The 25,028-nt window shown below is 39.9% G+C and overlaps 4 protein-coding genes across 5 annotated transcripts in view; 2 read left to right on the forward strand and 2 right to left on the reverse strand.

Annotated features, from left to right (window-relative positions):
• The first annotated feature begins 39 nt into the window (after window positions 1–39).
• On the forward strand, window positions 40–3,848 carry LOC139289877 (gamma-aminobutyric acid receptor-associated protein-like 1). Its single transcript, XM_070911538.1, has 5 exons — window positions 40–201; window positions 1,343–1,432; window positions 1,671–1,749; window positions 2,614–2,732; window positions 3,338–3,848. The coding sequence occupies exons 2-5, from the start codon at window positions 1,343–1,345 to the stop codon at window positions 3,401–3,403; spliced, it is 354 nt and encodes a 117-aa protein (XP_070767639.1). The 5' UTR covers window positions 40–201; the 3' UTR covers window positions 3,404–3,848.
• Window positions 3,849–4,126: 278 nt separating this feature from the next.
• Window positions 4,127–9,491, forward strand: LOC139290081 (early activation antigen CD69). 2 transcript variants are annotated; one of them, XM_070911773.1, is made up of 7 exons: window positions 4,127–4,382; window positions 4,578–4,676; window positions 7,179–7,283; window positions 7,569–7,700; window positions 8,265–8,413; window positions 8,528–8,625; window positions 8,974–9,491. In XM_070911773.1, exons 1-7 carry the CDS (start codon window positions 4,271–4,273, stop codon window positions 9,104–9,106), a joined length of 828 nt encoding a protein of 275 aa, XP_070767874.1. In that variant the 5' UTR covers window positions 4,127–4,270; the 3' UTR covers window positions 9,107–9,491. The 2 variants fall into 2 exon arrangements, with proteins under 2 accessions (XP_070767874.1, XP_070767875.1); XM_070911774.1 differs by lacking the exons at window positions 4,127–4,382; window positions 4,578–4,676 and adding an exon at window positions 6,921–7,082.
• On the reverse strand, window positions 9,278–16,766 carry trpv6 (transient receptor potential cation channel, subfamily V, member 6). Its single transcript, XM_070911771.1, has 17 exons — window positions 16,735–16,766; window positions 16,102–16,263; window positions 15,864–15,961; window positions 15,658–15,780; window positions 14,604–14,744; window positions 14,277–14,375; window positions 13,946–14,121; window positions 13,661–13,807; window positions 13,481–13,560; window positions 13,260–13,395; window positions 12,547–12,633; window positions 12,381–12,457; window positions 12,132–12,297; window positions 11,879–11,945; window positions 11,484–11,752; window positions 11,252–11,358; window positions 9,278–9,995 (listed from the first exon to the last, which is right to left on the reverse strand). The coding sequence occupies exons 1-17, from the start codon at window positions 16,764–16,766 to the stop codon at window positions 9,737–9,739; spliced, it is 2,226 nt and encodes a 741-aa protein (XP_070767872.1). The 3' UTR covers window positions 9,278–9,736.
• A 2,902-nt stretch (window positions 16,767–19,668) lies between these two features.
• Window positions 19,669–25,028, reverse strand: part of ephb6 (eph receptor B6) — a 34,715-nt gene continuing 29,355 nt past the window's right edge. Inside the window, exons 11-19 of the mRNA XM_070912351.1 lie at window positions 24,500–24,614; window positions 24,344–24,399; window positions 23,778–23,894; window positions 23,435–23,682; window positions 23,086–23,304; window positions 22,834–22,983; window positions 21,970–22,154; window positions 21,709–21,864; window positions 19,669–21,145 (exon numbers count right to left, since the gene is read on the reverse strand). Of these exons, the coding sequence (XP_070768452.1) occupies window positions 21,040–21,145; window positions 21,709–21,864; window positions 21,970–22,154; window positions 22,834–22,983; window positions 23,086–23,304; window positions 23,435–23,682; window positions 23,778–23,894; window positions 24,344–24,399; window positions 24,500–24,614 (1,352 nt within the window). The 3' untranslated portion in view covers window positions 19,669–21,039. The remainder of the gene's footprint in view (window positions 21,146–21,708; window positions 21,865–21,969; window positions 22,155–22,833; window positions 22,984–23,085; window positions 23,305–23,434; window positions 23,683–23,777; window positions 23,895–24,343; window positions 24,400–24,499; window positions 24,615–25,028) is intronic.

Consider the following 25,028-nt stretch of genomic DNA (forward strand, 5'->3'; position numbering starts at 1 on the left):
GGGCGTTGGACTATTTGTTGTTGTTTTCGTTCAGCAGAATAGACCAGTCGACATCTTTGAAATAGGTCGCATTCCCGTGCGTTATGACTGCATTTTGAGCAAACAGTTTTCTTTTGAGAAACTTGACGACACAAGGGACCAGTGGTGTTGATCTGTATTTGTCCTGTTTTGAGTGAAACGTGTCTTTTGTCTTTTTGAAAGGTATGTGAACAGTAACGTCTCGTTGATCCGTTAGCTTCAGTTGTTAGCGCTACCGTTGTTAGCTAGCACCACAAACAGCTGATTTAAGATAGCGTTAGCAAAACCACCGTTTGCATGTTATATCATAGATGTAAACGTTGGCGGTCAGATAATTCCAACGATTGGTGTAGTTGGTTTGTTTGTTTTCTGTATATTAGTCTTAGAAGGAAGGCAATTGAGCCGATCTCAATGCTGTTGTGAAAATTGACGTGGCCTCAATTCACGATGACCCAGACCGCCGTGAGCCCAGAAACTGGTGTCATCGTGACCACAACATCTGTGTACTGACTGATTTCAACGTTACCGATATTGTTGTTTACTCCACCCACAGCTAGTTGTAAACAGTGTTATAGATGTTTATATTTCCTGATATAAGAAGAATTGGAACTGAGTTTATTTTGTTTACATAGGCTCCCATGTCTCGTTTTGTTTGACCGAAAATTCTAAACCCAAATATATTCAATTCACAATGATATATGACAAAGAAAAGCAGCAAATCCTCTGATCTGAGACGCTGCAAGCAGAGAAATGTTTGCATTTTTTCACTATTTTCTGCTTGAAAAATGACGGAACCCATTAATCAATTATCAAAATACTTGTAGATTAACAATCGAAATAGTTTAAGCTAAGAAAAAGGGATTTCATCACAGTAACGCAAAATCAATCAATCAACCCCCTTAAAAATACTTTTCCCCTTTTGTTATTAAAATCTTGTCATGTAAATCCAATAATGTCCTTAAATAGTCCTTCTCTTTGATTTGCAACCCTGCCCCAATGGCTGAATATAGCTGATATATAGGGAACAAGGTAGCTCCTTGTTATAATCAATAATGCAAAATCTCTTACAGTATAGTATATGTGTACTATCATACCACCCACCCCCTAATATGGCCTTTACTAAACACTTGATTAAAAGGTGCCAGTATCTCATCTTGATGCCCACAATGATGTCCTCTTTAGGCGGCCAGTATCACTTGTTGACTGAATGCACTGGTCGGTGAAGTCAGACAGTTTTCTTTCTCCTTTGTCTACTTGGTAAATAATGCTATTGTGAGGGACTTCATGTTTTCTGGTGTTGTTTGTTTCCCTGTGTTGTTGTCAGATGGGCAGTCAGTACCAGCGCTCAGTACCGCTGGAGGTGAGGAGAGCAGAGGGAGAGAGAGTTCGGGCCAAGCATCCTGACAAGATACCGGTCAGTGTGAAGACTTGATCATTTTTTAATAACATGTTACATTTACTGTTGATAACCTAATCATGATCACCTAGACCTTTATTTAAAGCCACTTCTCTTTTATAAAAGACTAGATCTTAGATTCCTTAAACTAATTTCAACTGTGAAGTGTGAATATATTTCTTTTTTAGATTTAGGCACACAAACACATTCTCTCTTAGTTAGTGATGACTGATTACTGTTGGGTCTTTTTAACCAGATCATTGTGGAGAGAGCCCCGAGGTCACGAGCTCCTGAACTGGACAAGAAGAAATACTTAGTGCCCGCAGATTTAACAGGTGAAACACCCAAGCACATGCAAAAGCCTCAAAAAAGCCCAGTTTTATCCTCTCAAATAACTCTCACATCTAGCAGACTCACAAGCTGGTCAAAACTCACAGATTTCCACATTGCAATAATGTCGGCCGATACTGATGATATTTGGAGGTTTGAAAATCTTATTACAATACTTTGACTGATTTTGCGGGACTGTTTCTAAATAACCTCAAGCCAAGTTAGGTAATTCTGTACTGCAATTTTTATTCCCAATTTTTATATATATATATATATATATATATATATATATATATATATATATATATATATATATATAAAAGCTTATCCCAGCCGATAAACTTGCCTGGTTTATCAGTTACACAAGCCACCTCTGACCAATTCAAGTTTGGATGGCCATCTGGCTTGCTGCTGACACACCATCCAAACCTGGATGGATCAATCAGTTGCTGTTAGTGGTGCAGGTGGCAAACTGAGGGTGACACTAATCCATTTATATTTATTACAGGCCTGCCCTTTTCTCATTCTCTGAATGTGTAGAGCTTTTTCATGGCAGACATTTTTAAATGTCACAGCAAGAAAAGCGCGCATGTGTTTTGATAATAATGATGGCTGCATTCCACTTAGGGGGGGTCCTCATATTGTGTGCCGGCTCACTGTCATGACTTACTGTGCTTTTCCTGCTATGATGAGTCAAAATGTCTGCTGTGAAAAAGGTCTTCTGAATAGCCAGACGGTATGCTGCAAGTCTCTCAAGAAGGACCAGTCACCAGGTCATGTCCCACAGTTGCTTGTTTCCCTCCTCTTCATATGAAATGAACACACTCGCTGACCATTTCACTCTCTTCCTTTCCTTCCTTTTTTTTAAGTGGGCCAGTTGTGCTTTCTGATTCGTCAGCGTGTGTCTTTGAGACCGGAGGAGGCACTCTTCTTCTTCGTCAACAACTCCCTTCCCCCATCCAGCTCCCCTCTCTCTGCTGTATATGAGGTAGCTGCACCCTTTCACACACACATGTTCACACATCGTAAGCATTACTACAAACATATTTACCAACATTTGCAGATCCCTGGCCTCTTCTGAAGCATCTTTCCAATAACACAAAATGTCAAAACTTTCTTCACAGCTGGACGACGCTAGACAGATCTGCTTAGACAGTGATGTTGCTTCACTTTTCTTAATGTCACAATAGCCTGCCAGTAATCCATGAACGTGGACAGAGTGAAGTCATTCTGAAAGTAATATAGAGGCCAGTAGTTTGTAGCGTGCTTAAAAAGCTTTGTGTGTGTGTTTGTGTGTGTTGATGTTGTTAAACGATAAGAAGACATAAAGCCAGCACATTTTTAGTCATTGTTGGAGATGAATTTTCTAAAAAGCTTTGTATTCCCCAAGTAATCAGATGAGGCTGACAGATATATTTCTGACTGCATGCATCATGTCCAAATAGTCCTTTTGTGGTTAGTGTGGGTGTGTCATTCCATTCAGTCTTCAAGGTACATTTATTTGTCATTCTTCAACTCAGCGCTGTTGCATTTTAAAGTAGTGCACTTGTCATGCTGAATAATGCATTATTCTCTGCTCTATTGTGTTTCCAGGAGCACCATGAAGAGGACCTGTTTCTCTACATGACCTACAGTAATGAGAGCGTGTACGGTGCCTGACGGAGGACAAAAAGACTGGAGAAAGAGACGGAAGAGAGAATGAGAGGAGACAATGTGAGGCTGTCCGATGAATAAAGAGTTAAGGCTGTTTGTAATGCTTCACACCACTATTATTCTTTATATAAGTAACTACAGTACATGGTGGAAGAAAGGCTTCGCACAAGGCAGAGGGGTTGCTGGGAGGATTTACCTTTTGTCAGTATTTCAGGGTGAGCGTAATGAATTTTATTACACTTGGGGTTTTGTTGATTCATTACTTGGTGAAAGAGAGGGTGAAAAGAAGGATAGAAAGCATCGCAAAAGGAAGTTAATGAAATCATGTTGAGGGAGCTCTCGTCATCTTTCTCAGTCATCTGTATTTAATGCAAATAGTACTTTTTTTTTGTAAATTAATATCATAAACTTTTGTGGAAAATAAAAATGAAAATGCATACATTTACATACATCCTGAGTCATTCTTCGAAAATGATTTCTGTGTGTGTGTGTGTGTGTGTGTGTATATTTTTTTTATATATATATGCATATATATAATAAGCATGTAGAGATAATATGTAATACACACAAGCTCCTTCCCCTAAAGCCTCTTGCAGACTGTACATGTGGTTTAGGGGAAGGACAAAGACAGAGGAGAAGTTTTCATGAGGAAGTGTTCTGTCTTTACTGATTAGATGAGTCATATATTCACTGAACACTTTTAGGTCTGGGAATATTTGACAGTTTTTACAAAAAATAGACAATTTTTTTTGCAACCAGTGTTTCATCTGCATTTGGGTCTGCATGACTAAAGGTTACATAACATTGTTGATTAGCAAGGTTTGAAAGACTTCCCCGTCGAAACGAAAGTTAGAGAATCAGAAGAAAAGAGCCATGGAGATGCAGGAGATCACCATCGAGGGGGAAAGAAATGAGGAAAATGAAGGAACAAGTGAACCAATGATGGAGGACAATGCTGAAAGTACCAGGAATTTAATTAAATCAGGTAAGACTTAAAATAAATGTACAAAACTTGCTTATGCTTATATTGTATATGTATTAAGTTTTTATGACAAATATTTCTAAAATGTTTAATAAAACACTAAAAATGTGCTAATATTAAGAGGTTTTTATTCTATATTGATGTATTTTAGTTTACTTAAAGTTTAACATATCTGTATGTATTTTTGGCTGGCTTTAGAGGAAGCAGAACCAGATCCCTATACTAAACTACAAAGTCCATCTGAGAACATCTATTCAGAAGCTTTTTATGGTGGCGCTCCAGCTAAGACAAAAGCAGGTAAACATTTTTATAAGGTTCAAAGTTCAAGGTGCATTTATTACCATGCTACAACAAACACAGGGCTGCACAATGAAATAAAAATTGGCGCTCCCTTCACGCTACACACAGAGAACATTATATATATATATGTGTACATACAAATATTTAAAATTGATGTGTGGGAGATGGGTACCGATGATGTTCTGGGCAGTTGTAATCACATGCTGCAGAGCCCTCTGGTGTGTCCTCTGTTTAATTTACAGCTGAAACGCCCAAAAGACAGCATGTTTCAGCATGCCTCTAAGCACACTTGCCTGTCTTTGTGAAAAAGCAAAAGGTCTTCGTAGGTACTCCATAACACAGCATTGCAAACTGTTTGTTTTAACACTGTTAAACTGCTTCATCATGTTTCACAAACACTGAGTTTCAATTTGAAGTAAAAAAAAAAAAGGTGTGTTGCATCAACTTCCCTACATTGCTGGTGATGTAGATAGATAACTGCAATATGTGAGAATTCATGACTTGAGTGTCTCTCAGAAAGCAGAGGCAGATATAAAGAAAAGAAGAAAGCAGAAGCAAAGTTATGACAGTTTTTAACCACACGAGCAGTTCTGTGGAAAAGTGTACGCCTAAACTATGATCAGCATGTTCTTTACAGTGATGATGTTATTGTTTGACTCCAACATCTTTTCAAATCCTGCAAAGAATCCTGCTGCCTTGAAACAAGCTTTAATAATATCTTTACGTATTTCTAATTCATAATTTTCTAATCATCAGTGCCATTTCCACAATTTTAAATTATTTTAGAAAAACTAAATAAGAACAATATATATGTATGCATATATATATTATATTCACAATTAAAGAAAAACTACTGACCTACTTTATAAACTTTACTCAATTTTCCTTCACAGTTTTTGATGTAACTGATATGAAAATAATTATACAGCCGACTATATATTTGCAATACAAAATCAAAACTAAGTTGATATGTGCAGTAAGAGGTGCTGCAACTAACAATTATTTTATCTTATTATCTTATTTGTTCAATTTGTTTGGTCTGTAAAGTCTAAAAATTGTGAAAAATGTACATCACAATTTCCCAGAGCCCAAGTTGACATATTCAAATTGCTTGTTTTGTTGAACAACAGTTCAGAAGCCAAAAATATTCATTTTACTTTCACAGAAGACAAAGAAAACATGCAAATATTCACATTTGAGCAGCTGAAACCAGTGAATTTTTGCCATTTTTGCTTAAACTACAAATTTGTTGACCATTTCCTGTCAATAGACGAATAGAATCAATTAATCGACTAATCATTTCAGCTCTAGTAGTAGTAAGTAAGTAATCATTCCTTTCTTATTTTCTTAAATCTCAGTAATGGTAATTTTCAAATTAACATACCCAGTATTTACAGATAGATATTTATAATAATGATAATGCTATGCAAGATAGCAACTAGATATAATATATTTATGTCCTCTAATCCTAATAGTGATTCATCAGTTTCATTGGTCAAGTATGTGTGCAGAAACAAGGAGTTAGACTCCGGTTTTAAGTTGCGCTCAGTGTACTTAGACACAGAACAATTTATAGGACTGATGGTAGACATACAGTTAAAAACAAAGACAACAAAGCTGAACAAAGAAAGGTCAGAATTACCAAAGAACTATCATCACCATACAACATTGTTATATATAACAATGAACAACAACACACTGTCTATATACAAGTCAAGTGTGTCTGTAAATTGTAAACAAATACAAATAGAGCAAAGGAATAAATATTAACACGCAAAATAAAGTTAATAAAGCGCACTAAAGCTTTTAAAAAACAGTAAAATATTTGTATGTAATACCCCCCCTTTGCTACACAAAATCCTGCACTTCAATCACATATTTAATGTTTCAAATCTGTATCAGGGATGACCGCATCTGTTCTGTCTCTGAACTGTGTTTAACACAAACACTGATCTGAAAGGACCTTGAGGAAAGAAATCCTATCTGTTGTTTTGGAGTACAGCGTCTGCAGGTCTACAGTATCTGTCTGTGTCTCTCACACACACTCATTCTTCAAGAGAGAGACAAAGACAGATACAGTAAAAGTTTTGGGAATTGAAGGACAAGCCAAGCTCTGTGCCCCATGAATAATGTAGGAATCAGTGAATGTCATGTTGCCATGGTGACAAGACAAGGGGGGGCGGGGGGGCGTCTTAAGACTACACTCTTGCAGGCAGATGTGAGTCAGCAGGACTGAGGCAGACGGAGCAGGACAGGGTAAACAAGCTTCATCACAAACCCACGGACAATTTTCTCCAATGTACATCAAATTTTGTCGCAGTTATGGCGAAGATAAAAAAGACGATGCCAGTGCAGATTTGTCACCCGAGTCCAAGTTATCTGTTGAACTGGAGGGGGGGAAAGGTAAGCCAGAGAAGTGTTTTTGTCAGCCTTGATGGTGGTTTGTGTTGTGCTCATTAAAATATCTCACTAACACCAGGCTGATGTCTTCCTCCTCAGGCAAACAGACTGGGGGAAACACACGTCTGTACCGAGCTGTGTGTTTATTCCTCACAATAATCTGCCTTATCCTGCTGCTGGTCATCATTATCCTCAGTGTGAAACGTGAGTATCTGCAGCCATGGATCTGAAGTTATGCCAAAAAACAAAACACTGTTGGCTGGATTATGTTTGTAACACCAAAGGAGATTATGAAAGGATTGTTGTTTTTCCACCGGTAGTTCAGAAATAAAAGGAAATACATGTCAGAATTACACTGCTTTTATTCTATTTTTGCTCATAACAACAGACAACGATACTGGAATACAAAGCGTGTCCGATTGCACTGCTGCAGCCTGCGGGTATTGTTCTTTTCCCTCACAACTCCTCCCACTTTGATGTGATTTCTAGTCCAAACTGGATCCACAGTCTGCCCAGAGAGTGAAAAAACTACAGCAGCGGACATGAGAGAGAGTCCTTCATCTGATCAAACATGCAGCTACGACCAGTGCCAGGCTCACTTCAACAACGTTCAACCCCAATGTGAGTGTGATGCCAGGAGGAAAGATGCAAAGCAAAAAACCTTCAAACCAAAGAAACACAAATAATAATAAAAGAAAAACAAGTACTACTTTTTCAATCACCATGTTTTTATTGATGGTTCTGCTTTCACAGTTGCCCAAAATTGTCTTTTTTAAACAGGCCGCAGAGGAAGTTAGCTCATGTGCTTGTTTTTAGAGAACTGAGAGCAAGTTTTTTTAAATTGAAACCAAGATTCAGCTGAGTTTAATCAGCTTTATTGTTTCCTCTTCATTTGCGATTTCTATGTGATCACATACAGACTCACACATATAAAAATAACATACAAAAAATAGGAGCAAATAAAATTCAAATAAATCCAAAACCACAGAGAAAATCAAAGCTAATTGAAGATACAGAAAAGACGGACAGCTTTAGGTCTGTTTTGGAGGACATCTTTTGCCACAGCTGAGCTGCATTTTCTTTTTACTCTGCTTCATTATTTACTCTTGCAATTTAGTCCACATTTGCAGAGTGACCTTTTGTTTTCCTCATTTGAGAATTCTCTGCACTGATCCTTCTCTCCAGATGGCTGTCGTAATTGCCCTGACGAGTGGCTGACCTTTGGCCAATCGTGTTTTTTCCTGTCCACCTTCAGGCTGAGCTGGGATGAGAGCCAGAGGAACTGCAGCGCTAGAGGAGGATCTCTGGCTGTTGTAACCAGCCAGAGGGTTCAGGTGGATCTGATATCACTTCCTTTGCTGAACATAAAGTATAACCTTGCAGTTAATAAAATAGTAATAACCTGCACAGTATATTTTTGTAAATGTCAATTGTGTTGTCTCTTATAGCGTTTCCTGACCAAGGAGGGGAAAGTGAAATACTGGATCGGGCTGAGACACAAAGGAGAGACATGGACCTGGGTCAACAACTCTGTGCTGCAAGAGAGGTGATTCTTGGGGAACGTGTGACTAGTTGATGAATCGACTAATTGAGTGCAGTCTTTGGTTTTTAGATCTGTATAGATGGGTTAGGTATAAATATGAGCCAGTTTTATGTTTTGTCTGTATCTATGTATGTAACACTCTTTCAATAAAAACGTACACTCAGTGGCCACTTTATTAGGTACACCTGTACAATCTAATGTAATCCAATACAACAGCTTTAAGAGTGTGTGTATATTTATATATAGTGCAAAAAAAGAAGAAAACACCCAGATTTATTCTCCTGAAAATGAATGTTCACAATATCCTGTGATTACAATGCAGTAATCAATATTCTTTTCTTTTGTTTGCAGTTATTGGGCAGGAGCTATGACAGAAGGGGATTGTGGGATCCTCAGCAGTGAAAACCTACCTGAGAAGAACTGGATCACAGCTTCCTGCCGAGCCTACACCTACTTCATCTGTCAGCTGCAGCTGTCTTTTTAACAGAATAATGAGAAAACCATAATTCTGTCAACAAGCATCAACTCGTCCATAACATTTCAAATTATTCTCTTTCCACTTCACACTTCAATCAGTACTATCCAGCAAAGATAGATGAAGCTTCTTAGATAACAGTTTTATATTAATTCTCAAAGAAGAGTCAGATTTTTGTAGTTGGTTATTTAGAAGAAGTTAGAACTTATTTTATTGTAGCATTTTGTTTCCTAATCTGTGTTGTAACATGTCAGTTATGCCTACAAGCACTTTCAGGATACCTCGCTCTGCTGTATGATTCCTTATACTGCTGTCCATTTTTTTCACAAATCAAGGCCAGTAACTTTGTTTCAACAAGGTTTTATTCTCATATAAAAATGTTCATGCAACTACATAATAAGTTGAATGTCTATGTTTCACTTTGCTTTAGCTTAGCATATATTACTGCTACATGTTTTTTATATAGCTATAAAAATAACACACTCTTTTCTATAGCATAATACTGCAGGAGTAATTGCACCGTTGACTATATAGACAGACTGAGCTGCTTGAGTTCTCGTCTTGCCAGTTTGTTCATTGACACTCATCAACACTTTACTTCTAGAGAGAATGCACTTCAGGCTCAGGCAGAATCTCTTCCTAGACATATTTAATGTCCTGGTCCTCCTCCGGCTCTTCCTGCCCCATCTCCAAACCCAAAGCACTGTGGCGAATCATCTGCCAGCCTGTCAGAGACCTCCTGTTGTTAAACCCTCCTCTGTTTTTAGGTCTGAGCTTGGGGGTTCCTGAGATCGACCCCTTTATTGTGTCAGTCTTCTCTTCCTTTTCATCGTCTTTGGAGAAAGCTTTGATGTAACGCCGCATCTTTTGCAACATTGGGTCGTTTCTGTCCTCAACCCTGCAGAGATGATAGAGTGACAAAGTAGTCGCAGTCGCATTAAGGAAAAATACACTAGCTATGTAAACTTTCATCATGATGTTTAAAATAGGCGCTCCAGCAATTTAGTATTGCACTTCCCTAAAGTTGGAGGACTCAGAGGAGACAAATCAAAGAATGAAGAGTCAAAATGGAAGCAGCAGAAGCCAAGATATTCTGACTTTTGGTCTCTAGTTTCCCATAATGCAACTTGGTGGCATCTTTTGTTGGACCTTCCCTGCATCATAAATACTCTTTCAAGCTCCAAACTCTCAGTTTGTAACACAGACTTTCCACTAGAAATGTTTAATAACATCAGAAAGCCTAACACGAGATAACCTCCGATGACAGTAGCAGGTTTATTTTCTCAGACTTGACAAAGAAGACAGTCCCCATGAGCGATTCTAATCATCATGTGTAAAATCAGTGGAATGACCCTTTAATATGTGTTTTGATAGCCCACATGATATAAGATGTGTAAAGCTGTTGTTGTCGTCCCATGGAGGAGGTGTGATAATAACAGATCTGCGAGAGTGAGAGTTGTGCTTCTTACTCACAGCACAACATGACTTGTGGCTGAAGTGCATTAAAGCCTACTTAGTTTGTGGTCAGTGGACAAACTTCTCCCTGTATGATTATAGCAAAAGTAGTTAGCCTAAAAAAGTTTCTACTGCTGATGTCACTGAGCGTAAAATGTCCAGATACAATCTCTTCATTTAATTTTTTTTTTTTGCTATTTAAGGGTGTTTCTTCTTGGCCCTGAAAACTTTCTTATAATTAAGCTTCTTATGATGGTCTACATGAACACACTAATTTCTATCAAAATAAGAGTTTTGGTTATTTCACACAAGAGATTTCTGTTTCTGTTTTCGTCTGAGCTTTTCTCGATGGTTTGAAGTGGGAGGGACTCAGTTGGAAAAAGGTGAGGTCATGTGTTTCTATGCACCAATCAGGATTTAGCAACCTTTTAATCAACATGTTATGACAGTTGGCGCATTGTTGCTTATATTGCCAGTTCACTGTCAATCAGATCTGATCAGAACACACCCACACAGTCCTGATGAAGTAGATTAGCTTCAATTTTGAGTGTCAAGCTCTTAACAAATAATAATTAAGCATGTTTTTTACTGTTGAGTTTGATTGTTGCACATTTGGTAATGAATACCGAATTCCCAAACCACACTTTCAGGAGCTTTAAAGCCTCTGTTTCTTTTCCCGTTATAGAAGTACTGTCTTACCTGAGATACCAGCGCTCCCTCAGACCATAGCTGAGCCCACACACCCCGAGCCGAGGCCACAGGCAGCGGGGCAGCCTCCTCTCTAGCATCAAAGTTGTAGCTACCACCTGTATAACATCATTATAGCTGTAACCATGAGTCAGTAACGTACAGGAACACGATGATGATGTGTTTCTGTGCATTTATGTTTGTGTCTTTAGATGCTTTCTTTTTAAGTGTGTAGGTGTTTTACCTGAGTCCTCCAGAGCTCGTCTCTCTCCTGGGCCACCCTCCAATGTGTGTCACTCATCATGGCTATTAGTAGATTTAGCAGAAGGATGTAGGAGACCACAGAGAAGGTGCAGTGCAGCACATGGACGATCGGTGGGGTGGCGATGGTGTGGTCCACAGGCAGATCTATGAGGCCCACGCTGAGCTCAAACTGGGAGAAGAGGGTGATGGGGAAGGAGCGATATGCAGGGATGGACTCAGGCTCCTGGGTCATGTACACCATCCACAGGGCTGAGAAGAAATTTTTGTGAGGGATGAGCAGAAAAGTCTAAATCCTCTCATTTCAAGAATTTCTTCTCTTACAAGCTTCGTGAGGGTTAAAGATTTGTTTGTACATGTTGCCCAGAATATACTCACAGGTGGAAAAACCAATGAGCACAATGAAACTCAGCCACATAAACTTTGTCAGGTCTCCAAATATAATCTAGGAGGAAATGAGACACAAGGTAGGCAAACACAAATAGGTGAACCTCAAACTACTACAACAACTGAATACATCTGCTTCAAAAACATCTCTGTGCCGGTGTGTGTGGAACAAACTACGATTTCTACATGACTCATGAGCTCCTATAGCATGCACCACTGTGTCTGAGTCCGCGCTGAGTCCTACCTTCTGTATCATGATGACGTAAGGGCCAAGCATTTCAAAACCTCGTGCGAAGAACATGACGTTGCTCCAGCCCAGAACTAAACACACTGCCATCACCACAGCCTCTCCCTGCACCTCGCAGGCTCTGAACACACACAGCAGCACCACCAAGCAGGCGTAGCTGATACTAGTCGAAACAAAAGTAGAAAGGTTAAAAGGTATTTCAGAACAGTGTGCTTTATTTTACTGCTTAGAGGTGTTTCTACTTACAGGATAACATGGAAGGGCCCTCCCAGTGCAGTCTGGCCAAAATAGCGTTTTGCCCCAACTCTCGGTATATCAGGGATCTGTTGGAAAAGGGGATACAGGACAATATGGCAATGCAATACACTGTATTACACCATACAGTATGTAAGATGATGTTTCATAAGTTCACCTCCAGCAACAGGATGACAAAAGCTCCCAGGACGCTGATGATCTCGCCCGCCAGCCGCAGGTTGTCCTCATGTGTCACGTAACTCTCCTGAGGCACGGAGAGAGGAAATATAGATGTGTTAATATTAAGAGCTTATTATTATTAGACTATGTGTCATATGCAGGTGCACAGTTTGACATTTACACACATATCCAGCTAAAGCCCCTGCTTTTTTGTACTTTTATACCAGTTGTGTGATTGTATTTTGGTTTTACTTCATCTTTATAATTAGGACTGGATATTTAAACCAGTAGCCTGCAAAAACAAATTCTCTGTCCCCAAAAGAATTTGAGGTAAAATGCCTCCTGTATTCTTTTATTGAGTATAAGTAAAAAAATAATATAATATAATAATATAATATAAAAGTACTGCATTACATGTAAAAGTCCTGTATTCAAAATGTTATTCAAGTAAAAGTATAAAGTATTATTAAAATGTTTTAAATTAAAATATATTTGTTTTATTTGTCATGTATATGACATAAATGCCATATTGTTACTATATCGGATATGTTTCATATATTGTAAGTATATATGTTTATTTAGAAAACTATATATTTATATTCCACTACTGTTTATGTTCCTGCATATATATTACAACATGTCATAGTTTTATGTGGTCACACTGATATATCACATTCATGCCATGTATTCATAACACAACATCCAACACACATGGAGTGTTTTCTGGACTCGGATGGTTTTGTCCATGTCTGACTTTGTGTAGTTCTCTGGAGCGTCCTTTAGAGGGCGAAATGCACAACACAGTGTGAAGGTCCCGATGTACAGGAGATACAGTAACAGCAGCAGCCTGACACGAGAGAAAAAACCACTGTTAAACAAGACTGGACGCATGTACAGTTCAGATATTTTACTTCAGACGTTGTTATTTTTACCTGAAGTAATGTTTTCCATACAAGTTCCACTTCAGACTAACCAGCTGCCTCACAGGAGTCACCTCCAGTATCCCTCTCGCCTGGAGAATTATTAATTTCTTCTCAGCATCACATCATCATCATTATTTCTGATCATATAGTCTGTGATTTCACCAGTGTACTGTAAATCTTGTGCTTTACCTCTCTCTGGTGACTGCCCACGATGAGCTCCAGCACTGACATGTTGTCGGCCCAGGAGTCGATCTCCGTCAGGTCATACAGGTTAGAGGTCAAAGGGCCCAGACTCCACTGGACTACCCGCCTTTTATTAACCAGGTGCTGAAAGGCCTGAGAGAGACAGAGGGAATCACAGCGGTGAGGGCAGGATTAGAGAAATAATCTGCTCCACCTTTCATGTTAGGTTTTCACCCTGTGAGCCCCCCCCACCCCACCCCCCACCCCCCACCCCACCCAGGCTGCACTCACCACAATGTTTCCCTCTTTGGCAGCCAGTTTAAAAGGTGTAAGGCCTCGGTAGTTGGGCACCATGTCAAGTGGCACTGACTGGTCCAGCTCTGCATCGCGTGCCATAATCAGGTCAATGGCCTGGCACGCAATCGTCTTGTTGGGCTGCAGAACCAAAATGTGAAGCACTGTGTTACCTAGACAGAAAGCAAAGGGAATACAAGGAGGGAAATAAGGAGTGTGCAGACAAAAGACAGTAGGAGAAGGCTATTAATAATCAAAATATAAGACACAGATGTAAAATAATACTGTACTCCTCTCTAACTCTCCAACAAGAGGAAGTATTTCATACCACGGTAATCCTGGACCCTGGTGCTGGCCCCCGCCTCGATTATCATGGAGATAATGTCCTCATTCCCAGCACATGCAGCAAAAGACAGGATGTGCTCACCTGTTGACCAAATGTACATTTTGAAAAGCACCATTTGTTTTGTGTCACTCTGCATAAAAGCATTATATTTATTTGCATACACATTTATTAGGAGAAATTTGGGGTTCATTGTTTCGCTGGAGGACCCCTCAACATTTGGACAGGTGGAGCTTGGGGATCAAGCCACCAACCTACAGCCCCGTCATACATTTCACTGTAGACTTGCTGACAGTTAGCATGCTAACTTACCATAGTATATGAGTCCTCCTATCCTCTTCCTGAAGTACAGACCGGTGACTCGAGGCGTGGCCACATCACCCCCACGACTAATCAGATGATGAACTAGGTTGATGTTCTGATTCACCACAGCGATGTGGAGAGGAGTAACACCTGAGACAGAATCGGGGGAGCAGTGTCCATCAGCCCACTGTAAATTCACTGTAAAATTAGCAGTGCCACACTACTCCAAGTAAAAGTCTTGCATTAAAATTTAACTTAAAAGTACAGAAATGCTGGTGAGAAAGTAAGCGGTACTTTGATGTTGTAGCTGGTCAAGGTGGAGATCATTTTAACTATTTCATATATACTATTGGGGAGTTTAATCTATAATAATGCATCATATTTCATAAACTGCTCATATGTTTTGTCTGTAAAATCTTAATCTGACTGTTAAACAACGGCTGTTAAATAAATGTAGTGGAGTGGAAGTATAAAGTGGCATAACAGAAATATTTGAGTTTAGTAAAACTACTTCACTGTTGTAAATTGTTGCCTATGTTGTTTATTGATTCGATGCTTTGTGAGTAAATCACATTTCAGGTGTTAAAACTTTGACGGTTAGTGATAATTACGTTGTGTGAAGGTTTGTTGTTGCAATTTCTACTACGTTATTTGCTGTTCGTTACACCAAAAACCTCACAAGTTTTGCTAATTAGTTGAATTATCCTGTAATAAGTTATCATATTTGACACCTCCAGAAGTGTAATAACTGCATTTTCTGGGTGAACCTACACTTAACATGTATATAATCCATCATAATTTAAATAAATGGAACTGTTCACATCAAATGTTTCTTCATTTCAAAATAGCCTTTGTTAAAAAAAGAAAATAAGAGTTCTTGAGAGGCAGATTAGTGACGTAGTACAAAACGCAATTGATCAGTTTTCATCTCTAATATCTCATCAGTCTGTCTTCATTTTTCTTAGTTGCTGACCATGAAGCTGAAAATTGTACCTGTGAACATGTACAATAAGATTCAAACCGTATGATGTGTGTATGTGTCTGTGAGTTCATGTATATCAACCTTGGAAGAGCTCGGACGTCATGGGCTCGTTGATGAGTTCAGGAGCTCCGTCCATCAGAGACACGGCAGCCTCCAGGTTATCATTCATCACAGCAACATGAAGCGCTGTCTCACCAAGAGCTCCTGAGTGAGAAGATTAGGATTTCACAGATTACTGACTCTGCACTGACAACACACTGAAGTTTAAATCCACAATTCAGCCTCACCTCTCTCGAAGATGTTAGTGGATGCACAACTTAGCAGCTTCTTGACGCAACCAACGCTGTTCTTTTTAGCCGCGTAGAAGAGAGGAATGTCATTTATGCTGAGGGAAGAAGGACAGAGGAAAAACAACACGTTACATATCTAAACAGGTAAGGCTTTACACCTGCATATACGTTTTTTAAACATGATCTACTTTATTGTAGAAAGCAGTCAGAATGGTGTCTTATATGAGTTTCTTACTGTTTGGTGTAGAGCAGAAACGTCTCATCCAACATCTCGTTCCATCCTTTCTTGTTTTGAAGTCGAAACCTCAGCTGGCTCCACCAATGGTTGAGCTCACTTGGAGCAGATCTGGCCAGAGACGGAGACATTGACACCTGATGTTCGACTGGAAAGAGCAAATGAAAGGTGAGGGCCACGCTGAAGGACGCAGAGACAGAAGCAGTGAGTTAGAAAACATATAACAATGAAATAGTGTTTAGTCAATCACTTCATCATTTAGGCCTCAAATACAGTTTAATTTGGTGTCTATTTTGTTCAGTTGTATTGTTTTTAAGATAAAATACAAACGTTTCGAGGTCCAGAGGGACCGAAACGTTAGTATGATCAATAAATTGTGATGCTGAGCAAGAGCAGTGGGTGGGATCTTCTTTTCCTAAGACTGAAGTGATACTTTCCAACTCATCTGCTTCAGAGATAGTTGGATGTGTGAATATCTCCTTAAAAAAAAAAGATAAAATACAACAAAACAAATGAACAAAACAGAAGAAAGTGTCTTACCCTTAAACAATAAAAGTGCCGCTCCTCAACTTCTGGTGATACTCAGTCATAACACTCGACCAAAATTGGAAACAACACCTGTGAAATGTCGCTGAGGAGAAGTAAAATCCCTGTGGCATGACCATTATATATGACCCAGCCATGAGGGAGGAGACATGTAGAGGGAATGAGAATGAATGGGTGGAGAGGGAGGACGAGTTAACGGTGGACAGGTAAGACAGAGAGAGTGAGGCGGTAATGAGCAGGTAGACTTTCACCGCAGGTCAGGAATCCCACAGGGAAAGTTGGGCTTTAAGGTTCAACTCACCGTTGGACCAGGAACTCCTTTATCAAGCTGATTTGAAATTATCGGCTGTATTCTGTCACCTTAAAAGTGAAGTGACAATGGTCCAGTCCCTAATCCCAGTGCAACTCTCTGTTATCACCAGGCCTGTCTGCATTCCACTAACTACCACCAAAACCTGCATGGCCACTATGAAAATACTACAACATCATGACAATACATTGCGGTCATTGTTTGTAGTGAACCGTTCAGGAAACCTGTTTGGAAATTGCAAGCATGTAAGTCTGAACGCTGGTTTGTGATTTAAACCTGATATTAAGGCACGGTTGTCCAACTTGTATTATTTCTGTTGTTCTATTACTGGGCAAATTGATTCCAGGTGAAACTGTGATTGTTTGGTGGAGTAAAGATGGACATGATGTGTCCTTTCCGGCATGTTGCATCTTGTGCACGCATGCACGCCAAACTGCAAACTTTCATTCACAATGATTTAACACGATGAGCACCATTGATGTGTCAACAGGAATCACAAACACGGTAATCGCCACATGACAAAGACCATAATGATTGTTTTGAGGTTGGCAATATCATGTCACTTTCCTCTGAAGGCGGAAAACAAAGCTAATGGTACATTTGTTTTGTTTTGTGGAAGTATCATTCTTTATTCGACCAGAGTTAATTTGGCAAAAAGCAACAGACTGAACCTGAATCACAGATCTCATTTCCACATGTGAATTGTTTGTAAACTGCTGAATCAGCCGACTTCTACAACATCTCTGGTTGTCTCGCATGTAGTGTACAGGTGTTTTGCTGGACCATTTATAGGCCATGACTAACAGGCTGGTCAGCCACAGGACAAACAGGGTTTAGGAAGACTCTATAGGAGGCCCTGATAATGGTTGCAGATGTGGCAGTCATTTAGTATTGTGGAGATAATAGCTGTTTACCAGACGGAGAGCACCATCTTTAAGTAGTGTCATAAAGACCAGTGGTTTCCACTCTGTTAATGTCTTTATAAAGAAACAATAACACCATAAAAACATGATTTTGTGGTTTGTGTCTACTGTTTCTGGACATATGTACCAGCAGTTCTTTCACAACACTTTGTCAATCAGCAAATAATTATTACAGAAAACCTTCTGGTACATTTATGACAGAGGACAGATGGTTACTTTGACTTAACCTCTAAACTTAAAATAAGGTTTTTAGGACTAAACTCAACACTTTATAAAGTTGTTAAAATCACCTCGACCAGCTACAACGAAAATGCTGTTTATACATTAATACATCAGTGATAATAATCCTCTAAAGGGGCCATTTGCATGATAAGTACCTTTGTTACTTTTGTAAAGTATATTTTGCTGATAATACCTTTGTATTTTTACATTAGTCAGACTTTGAACACAAGGCTTTTACTTGTAATGGAGTATTTGTATTGTTGTATTACTACTTTTACTTTAGTAAGAAGAGTTTAAATACTTTCACCTTTATATCCACACTATTAAAAAAAATGCTCCATTGCAAGTAAAAGTTCTGAATTCAAAAGTACAAATACAGGATTTTAATCTGCAAAATGCCCTCAAGTAAGTACTCATTATGCACAATGACTTATGTTGACTTATGTTAAGCCACAAAATAAGAAACAATAGCTCTCAAATGCATTTTACTCTCAAATGTAGTAGAGAAGAAGTACCATAAAAAGTATTTTTTTTATTTTAGTACAATTCTCAAGTAGATGTTCTTCCAACCACTGGATATTTTCTGTGTTTGGAAACGTCTTGATCTGGACTATAATTTAAAATGAAGTTCTGAGGGTTTGAGTAATGTGGCCACTCAACATGTCTGCGTAAAAATGACCCAGCAGTTTGACATTGGGACAATGTGAAGATCAGTTTCCACACTGCAGTCTGAAACAGTAAAACACACATCTCAGTGCCAACCGCGTCAGACTGGCAGAATAATGTGGGTGTGTGTGTAAGCGGTCTTGCTATCAGTCCAGATCAGCTGTGATATCAGCGGGACATGCGGGAAACCAGTGTCTGTTCTTGGACTGCTGCTGATCCCAGCAGATCCCAAACTCAGATTTTACTCAAACCTGCTGATCTGTGGAACCTGAAAAACATGGAGTTCATTCTTTAACATTGTGAAGGTGATATTAGTGCATCAAGGTTACATTGATATTTATTTTGTCGCTGCATTAAAGCTAAAACTGGAGTAAAAGTTCATTTATTTCTCATGTACAGTGCTTCTCCATACAGAGGATAAAGTGGCATGGATGGACACGGAAGCTGGATCAAATGAGCTTGCATGAATCTGTGGTTTGAACTCCATGAACCCATCAGCCTCAGCTGTACTTTGTGTTTAGTGCTAACAAGCAAATGTTAGCATGCTAATATAAGCGTTTAAGCATTTAGGTCAAAAAGCTGCTAGCATGACTGTATACGCTTAGTCTTGTTCACCTTTTCGATATGTAATAAATGCGTCCTTTTGTTGTATTTGATGAATGCGTTTTTTAGCGAGGGCCTTTGTTCCTACGTGATGGGACACTTTCATTCAGTGTTAACTAAGTTGTACACGTTAGCTACATTACAGCTTGTTTTTTAATGATTTTCTCTTTGCGAGTCACATTTTCATATAATTGTCCCCAAATACTGACTGGGATGCGACAGTGGCAGGTAAAGTACTCTTTCTAAAAAAAACAAAAAAACAATGCAATATTTTTAAAAAAATCATATCATTTATTTTACAAATTTGCACAATTATGGAGTAGTGGTGAACACTCATACAAGTAAACAGCTAATAATGTGTGTAGCCTGACACACACGCGAGCGCACACACACACACACACACACACACGCACGCGCACGCACACACACACACACACACAGCGTCATGTACAGCATGTACTTGATGTACACATCAACACAGCCTCATTTACAGCACGCACACGTTACAGACACACGGGTAGATACTTACAAAGCATTTCGCCTCCTTCCTTCAAGTGTAAATCAGATCAGATTTTGTCCATCTTTCCCATTTCACACATTCACAATGCTTCAGTGACTCAGTGTCTTTACTCTTGCAATCAAACAAAAAGAGGTGAAGTGTGAAATGTACATGAAGGTGGGTGCTGTTCGGTTTTTGTCTTCATCACAGATGGACGTTTTGTGTTTGCAGCTGAGGTGGCGTTTGTAGTATCACAGTACATGAGCTCTGTTGTCGCTGAGAGAGTGAGAGTGAGCTGTACAAACGGGGCTGCTCTCAAACCCTGGATATGTCTTTTCAAGAGGGAAAAACATGGCTTACAGTTTTCAAAAGCATCTTTTTGTTTCGTTTTTTTCCCAATTTCATGGCAGTGATTTATCTCTAACCTCAGGGTTTGCAGTACCGATTTTGGACTTGTGGTTTATAGCATTTTGTAGGAACACTGAACAAACTATACATTTTTCTGAAAGCTAATGGTAATACCTTACAAGGCAAACCATAGGCTGCTAGGGAGTACACTGTTGTAGCGTTTGGCGTGGAGAGGAAGTGTCATAACTTTACAAACAACTCAAAAAATATTAGAAAAAGGCTTTGATTGTCTTCACGCAATTCTTTGTGTGGAGAGATCTCCATGAGTATGTTAACAAAAAACTTCTTTACAGTTGTTTGTACTCAATGAGGGTGGGGAAATTGAAAAGTTTCATGGAGGGACAGTAATGGGAAAGAAGGTGAGAGGTAGGATTGCAGATGGGTGAGGAGAGAAGAAGGCAGACAACAATAAAGTGAAATCTAGTGAAAAACATAGAGGAATCCTCCTTCTCCTCAGCAACTCCCTGACCTCACTTTGACCTGGACCGCAGCTCCCATAGTGCATCTCTCCTCTGTTATTTGTCTTGAGTGACTGACAGGAAGTCCGATCCTCTTTTTCACCCCTTCTGGTTGTAGTGTCGGGTTTATCAGAATACACAGAGTGTCACTCGAAACTTTTCCTCAAACAAAAGCTGATTCTCTTTTTGTTTTGGCTTAATAACGTGCTCCATTGACATGAATGGTACAGAAATCAGACACAACAAGCAGAGGAATGTGAAAACCACAGAAATCCATGGCACAGGTTGTACTGTGGGTGGATTTCACACCTCCACCTGCCCCTGCGTCAGATGGGCCCTGAGCTGCTGGGCTGCACTGACGATCTTCCTCTGGTGTCCCAGCAGGTTCACCCCGAGATTCTGGACGTCTCTGAACGAGAGAGCACATGAACCGGAGAGTTTAGTTCAACACTTCAGCTTGTCGTGTGCCATAACTGATATTCTGAAGGACAGCTCAGGCATTTTATTAATGTTCATACTGATACCCTGATTGGTCTCTTTAATACGCATCTTCAACTTGAAACATTTGTAGGTTTTGAAAAGTGCCATATACATAGAGTTTTACTCACTTATTTATCACAGTACTTTGATAAGTAAAAGTAAGACAATTTATAAAAATAGCTAGCTTTCAATTAAGATAAAAACATCAAGGTGGCCATTCATATCCAAAGCCAAAGACCATCCTTGAGCAGAGACAGCGGTCACAACCTCCCCCCATATATTACCACATGAATATGGATGAAATTCTGTACTTTGGTCACCTGATGAATGAACATTTAAGCTGCGGTTGCTCAGTTGTCATTACAACTGATCCAGACAAAAAGCTAGAAAGTTAAACTTTGAGCTGAGGTTTTTATTTCTTTTTATGTCAATATACAAATTGTGTATAATATGCAGTTTGTGGCAGTAACAGTAATAACCATCTATACTCACTCCATGGTGAGGATGCTGACTCTGTCTAACGTGTCCAGGTGTGCCTGATCAAACTCATCTTGGTATCTCTCCATCCTCAGCGCCTTCAGCCAATCGCTGACTGTTGCCACTGACGATAAGTCCGTGGGGGTGGGGCTGAGCAGCGGCTGAGAGCAGCTTCTGTAAAGGGGGAAATGTCAAAAAAGGGGAGCATGAGATTGTTCATCACCTGCCGCCTCTGATATGTTCTGTACAAGCGTTTGCCAGAAGCTGCTGTCTCACCGAGTTGGCTCCGCCTTGAGGGAGGCAGGGTGCCTGATGAGCCGATCCAAAGAGGACAGGAGGGAGTCGAAGGCTGGCCGGTCCCCTCGATCAGCTTGCCAGCACTGAAGCATCAGAGAGTGGAGGGCAGGGGGGCAGTTGTGGGGGGCAGGTAGACGATACTGGTCTGCTACTGCCTTCATCACCTGCAGTGAGAGCGACGGAGACATTGGACATAAGTAGAGCAGATGGTGTGAGGAGTCTTGTGTAATTGCTTTACATAAAAGGTCACAGACCACTGAAGGCTTGTAAGAGTGACTAAGAGAAAATTATGCAAATTCCAGCTGCCTGACATTTTGTCAGCATTTAAATGTGTCTGTTAAATAAAGAGGAGGGCGGCGGGGATAAAGTACATTTATTTAACTAGTTGTTTACAATTTTTGAGCACTGGTAATTTCATTATTTTTTAGCTGTCCAGTGTTTTAAGACATTACACTTTTATTCCACTGGATTTCAAAGGAAATATTGTACGTCACTGTGTTAATATAAGGGCTGTGGCTGCTTTGCCACTTGTAAAACAATGAGATCATAACACATAATTCACAATATAAAATTGCCAGTGGGACGGACGGTAATGTGTTGACCTGCATGGCAGTATAAGTCAATATTTGTGCATTTGTAATATTACTTTGTACTCAGTAAGAAGTGATTATTTGATCATTGTCTCATTGGGCTTTGAACACTACCCTATTACATATATAATATTTAAGGCATATAATGCAACAATAACTACTAATAAATACTTAAGCAAAGGGTTTGAGTGCCTTCCCATCACTAATTGATTATGACTTCCTGTGCTCAGGCATCCCTCTCCGACATACTCACTTCTTGATTGCTCATGTCCCAGTATGGACGCTCTCCATATGACATCACTTCCCACATAAGTATGCCGAAGCTCCAGACATCACTAGCCGAGCTGAACTTGCGATGCTGAAAGGCTTCTGGTGCCGTCCACCTCACAGGAATCTTACTGCCCTGATGGAGGAAGGCAGGCAGTGAATCAGTGAATCATGTAACACTGCAACCACAAATCAGGAGCATTTAAAAACCACAGAGCCGTACTTTTCCAGTACGTACCAGTGAGGCAGTGTACGTAGGTATGTTGTGGTCCAGACCCCTCATGAGTCGGGACAGGCCAAAGTCGGACACTTTACAGACCAAATTGGAGTTGACCAATACATTCCTAGCCGCCAGGTCCCGATGGACAAAGTTCCTTTCAGAGAGGTAACGCATCCCTGCACCGATTCCTCTGAGCATCCCGACAAGCTGGAGGATGCTGAACTGGCCCTCGTTCTCCTGAAAGAGTTAGGAGGGCAGGATGGGGGTAGGGCACGGGAGAATGGGAGAGGAAAAGAAGGATTTTTTGGTTTATAGCGAAGTCAGCATGCCAAAGATGGAAACTGTTGATAGTTTGTTGTTGCCTCACCCTGAGGAAGGCGTCCAGGGGCCCGTTCTCCATGAACTCAGTGATGATCCTCTCTGGGGGGCTACGAGTGATCACACCCTCCAACTTCAATACGTTGGGGTGGTCAAACTGTCCAAGTACCCCTGCTTCGCTGAGGAACATGCCCCTCTCTCTGTCGGACGCCCCCCAGCGTAGAGTTTTCACCGCCACCAGCACCTCCCTGCGACCCAGCGGACGGTAGCGGCCCCTAGAAACCTCCCCAAACTGGGCTGGAATAGAGAGGAGGTGGAACAGATTACACTGTGTTTATAGTCATCACATAACCACAGTAACATTTAAAAGGAAAGAAGACTATCAGGCCTACCTGCACCAATCACCTCCTCAATCTTGAGATGAGTGGGATCAATCTCACGGGCAAACTCTTTGACAGCCTCACTGGGGTCCTCATAAGTAGATGGGTCCACATAATACTTAACTCCACCTGGAATTAAAAGGCAACTTAGTCTGTTTTTTTTTTTATCCCTTTATTTTCGACATTTAAACATTGGGATGATTTTTTTTACTGCACAGCAGAGAGAAATTACTCTACATAAAGAATACACAGATGTTGTACTGTATTCCTAAGAATACATATTAATCTATAACACATCTAAAGTTGAAGTCAAGTTCAAAATAAGGTCTGTCCCATTCATTCAGTCTCCTTTTTTAGGTAAAATAACAAAAGGTTTGTTTCTAGGAAGCAAAAACTCTTTACCTGAAATGAATCTATAAAACACCCATAGGTTAAAATATTTGCTAAACAAATTAAATGAAAAGATGTTGTTATAAAAGGCTGACCTTTGCACAAAGCAAATATCTCACTTTAAAAGAAATAATGAATGTCACTAAATTCAATTTAAATTAAATCAAATTCAATGTACTATTGCTCACCTCGGTTACTGATGTATCTCTGGAGTCTGTCGCTGTACGGACTCTCCCTCCTCTTACTGTCACATAAAAGCAAACAAAATGTGTGAATGTACCCGTGATTAAAAAAAAATAAGATCATATATCAGATCATGTGAATAGATCAACAACTTACAGTACCTGCGAAATACCACCACAACCACAATCGCTGCCACCACCAGGAGAAATGCTGCTCCACCCATCACTGACCCGACCAGCAGAGGAAGTCGATTCTGGATCTGCTGTGAGTGTTCCTCTGTGGGAGAGAACGTGAGAAAACCATCAGCTGTTGAAACTAATTACAAACACTTTTGTTGCTGTAACTGAATACATTTGTCATGTGATTGTACTTTTATGAGTACACTCTAAAGCCAGCCATTTTATTTTCACTTACAGTAGAATCTGGATTGAATATTGCACTCAACTACAGTTTACATAGCCCACTCAGGAGCTCTTCACATGTAAGGTGATCTTTAAGGACTCACTGAAAAGCAGTGTGAAATAAAGTCGACTGAATTGAATTTAAGAGGCTCTCTGATAAAAAAAAGATGGCCAGACCGTTTTAGAGAGCATCACTGGAGAAGAAAAGAGTCCTCAGATCATAACTTCTAGCTGATAATTAATTCTTATTACTAGTAACTAGTTTCTGTACAAGATTATGGCCTCCGAC

Source organism: Enoplosus armatus, chromosome 9 (genome assembly GCF_043641665.1).
Source record: "Enoplosus armatus isolate fEnoArm2 chromosome 9, fEnoArm2.hap1, whole genome shotgun sequence".
In the NCBI taxonomy this organism is placed as follows: domain Eukaryota; kingdom Metazoa; phylum Chordata; class Actinopteri; order Centrarchiformes; family Enoplosidae; genus Enoplosus; species Enoplosus armatus.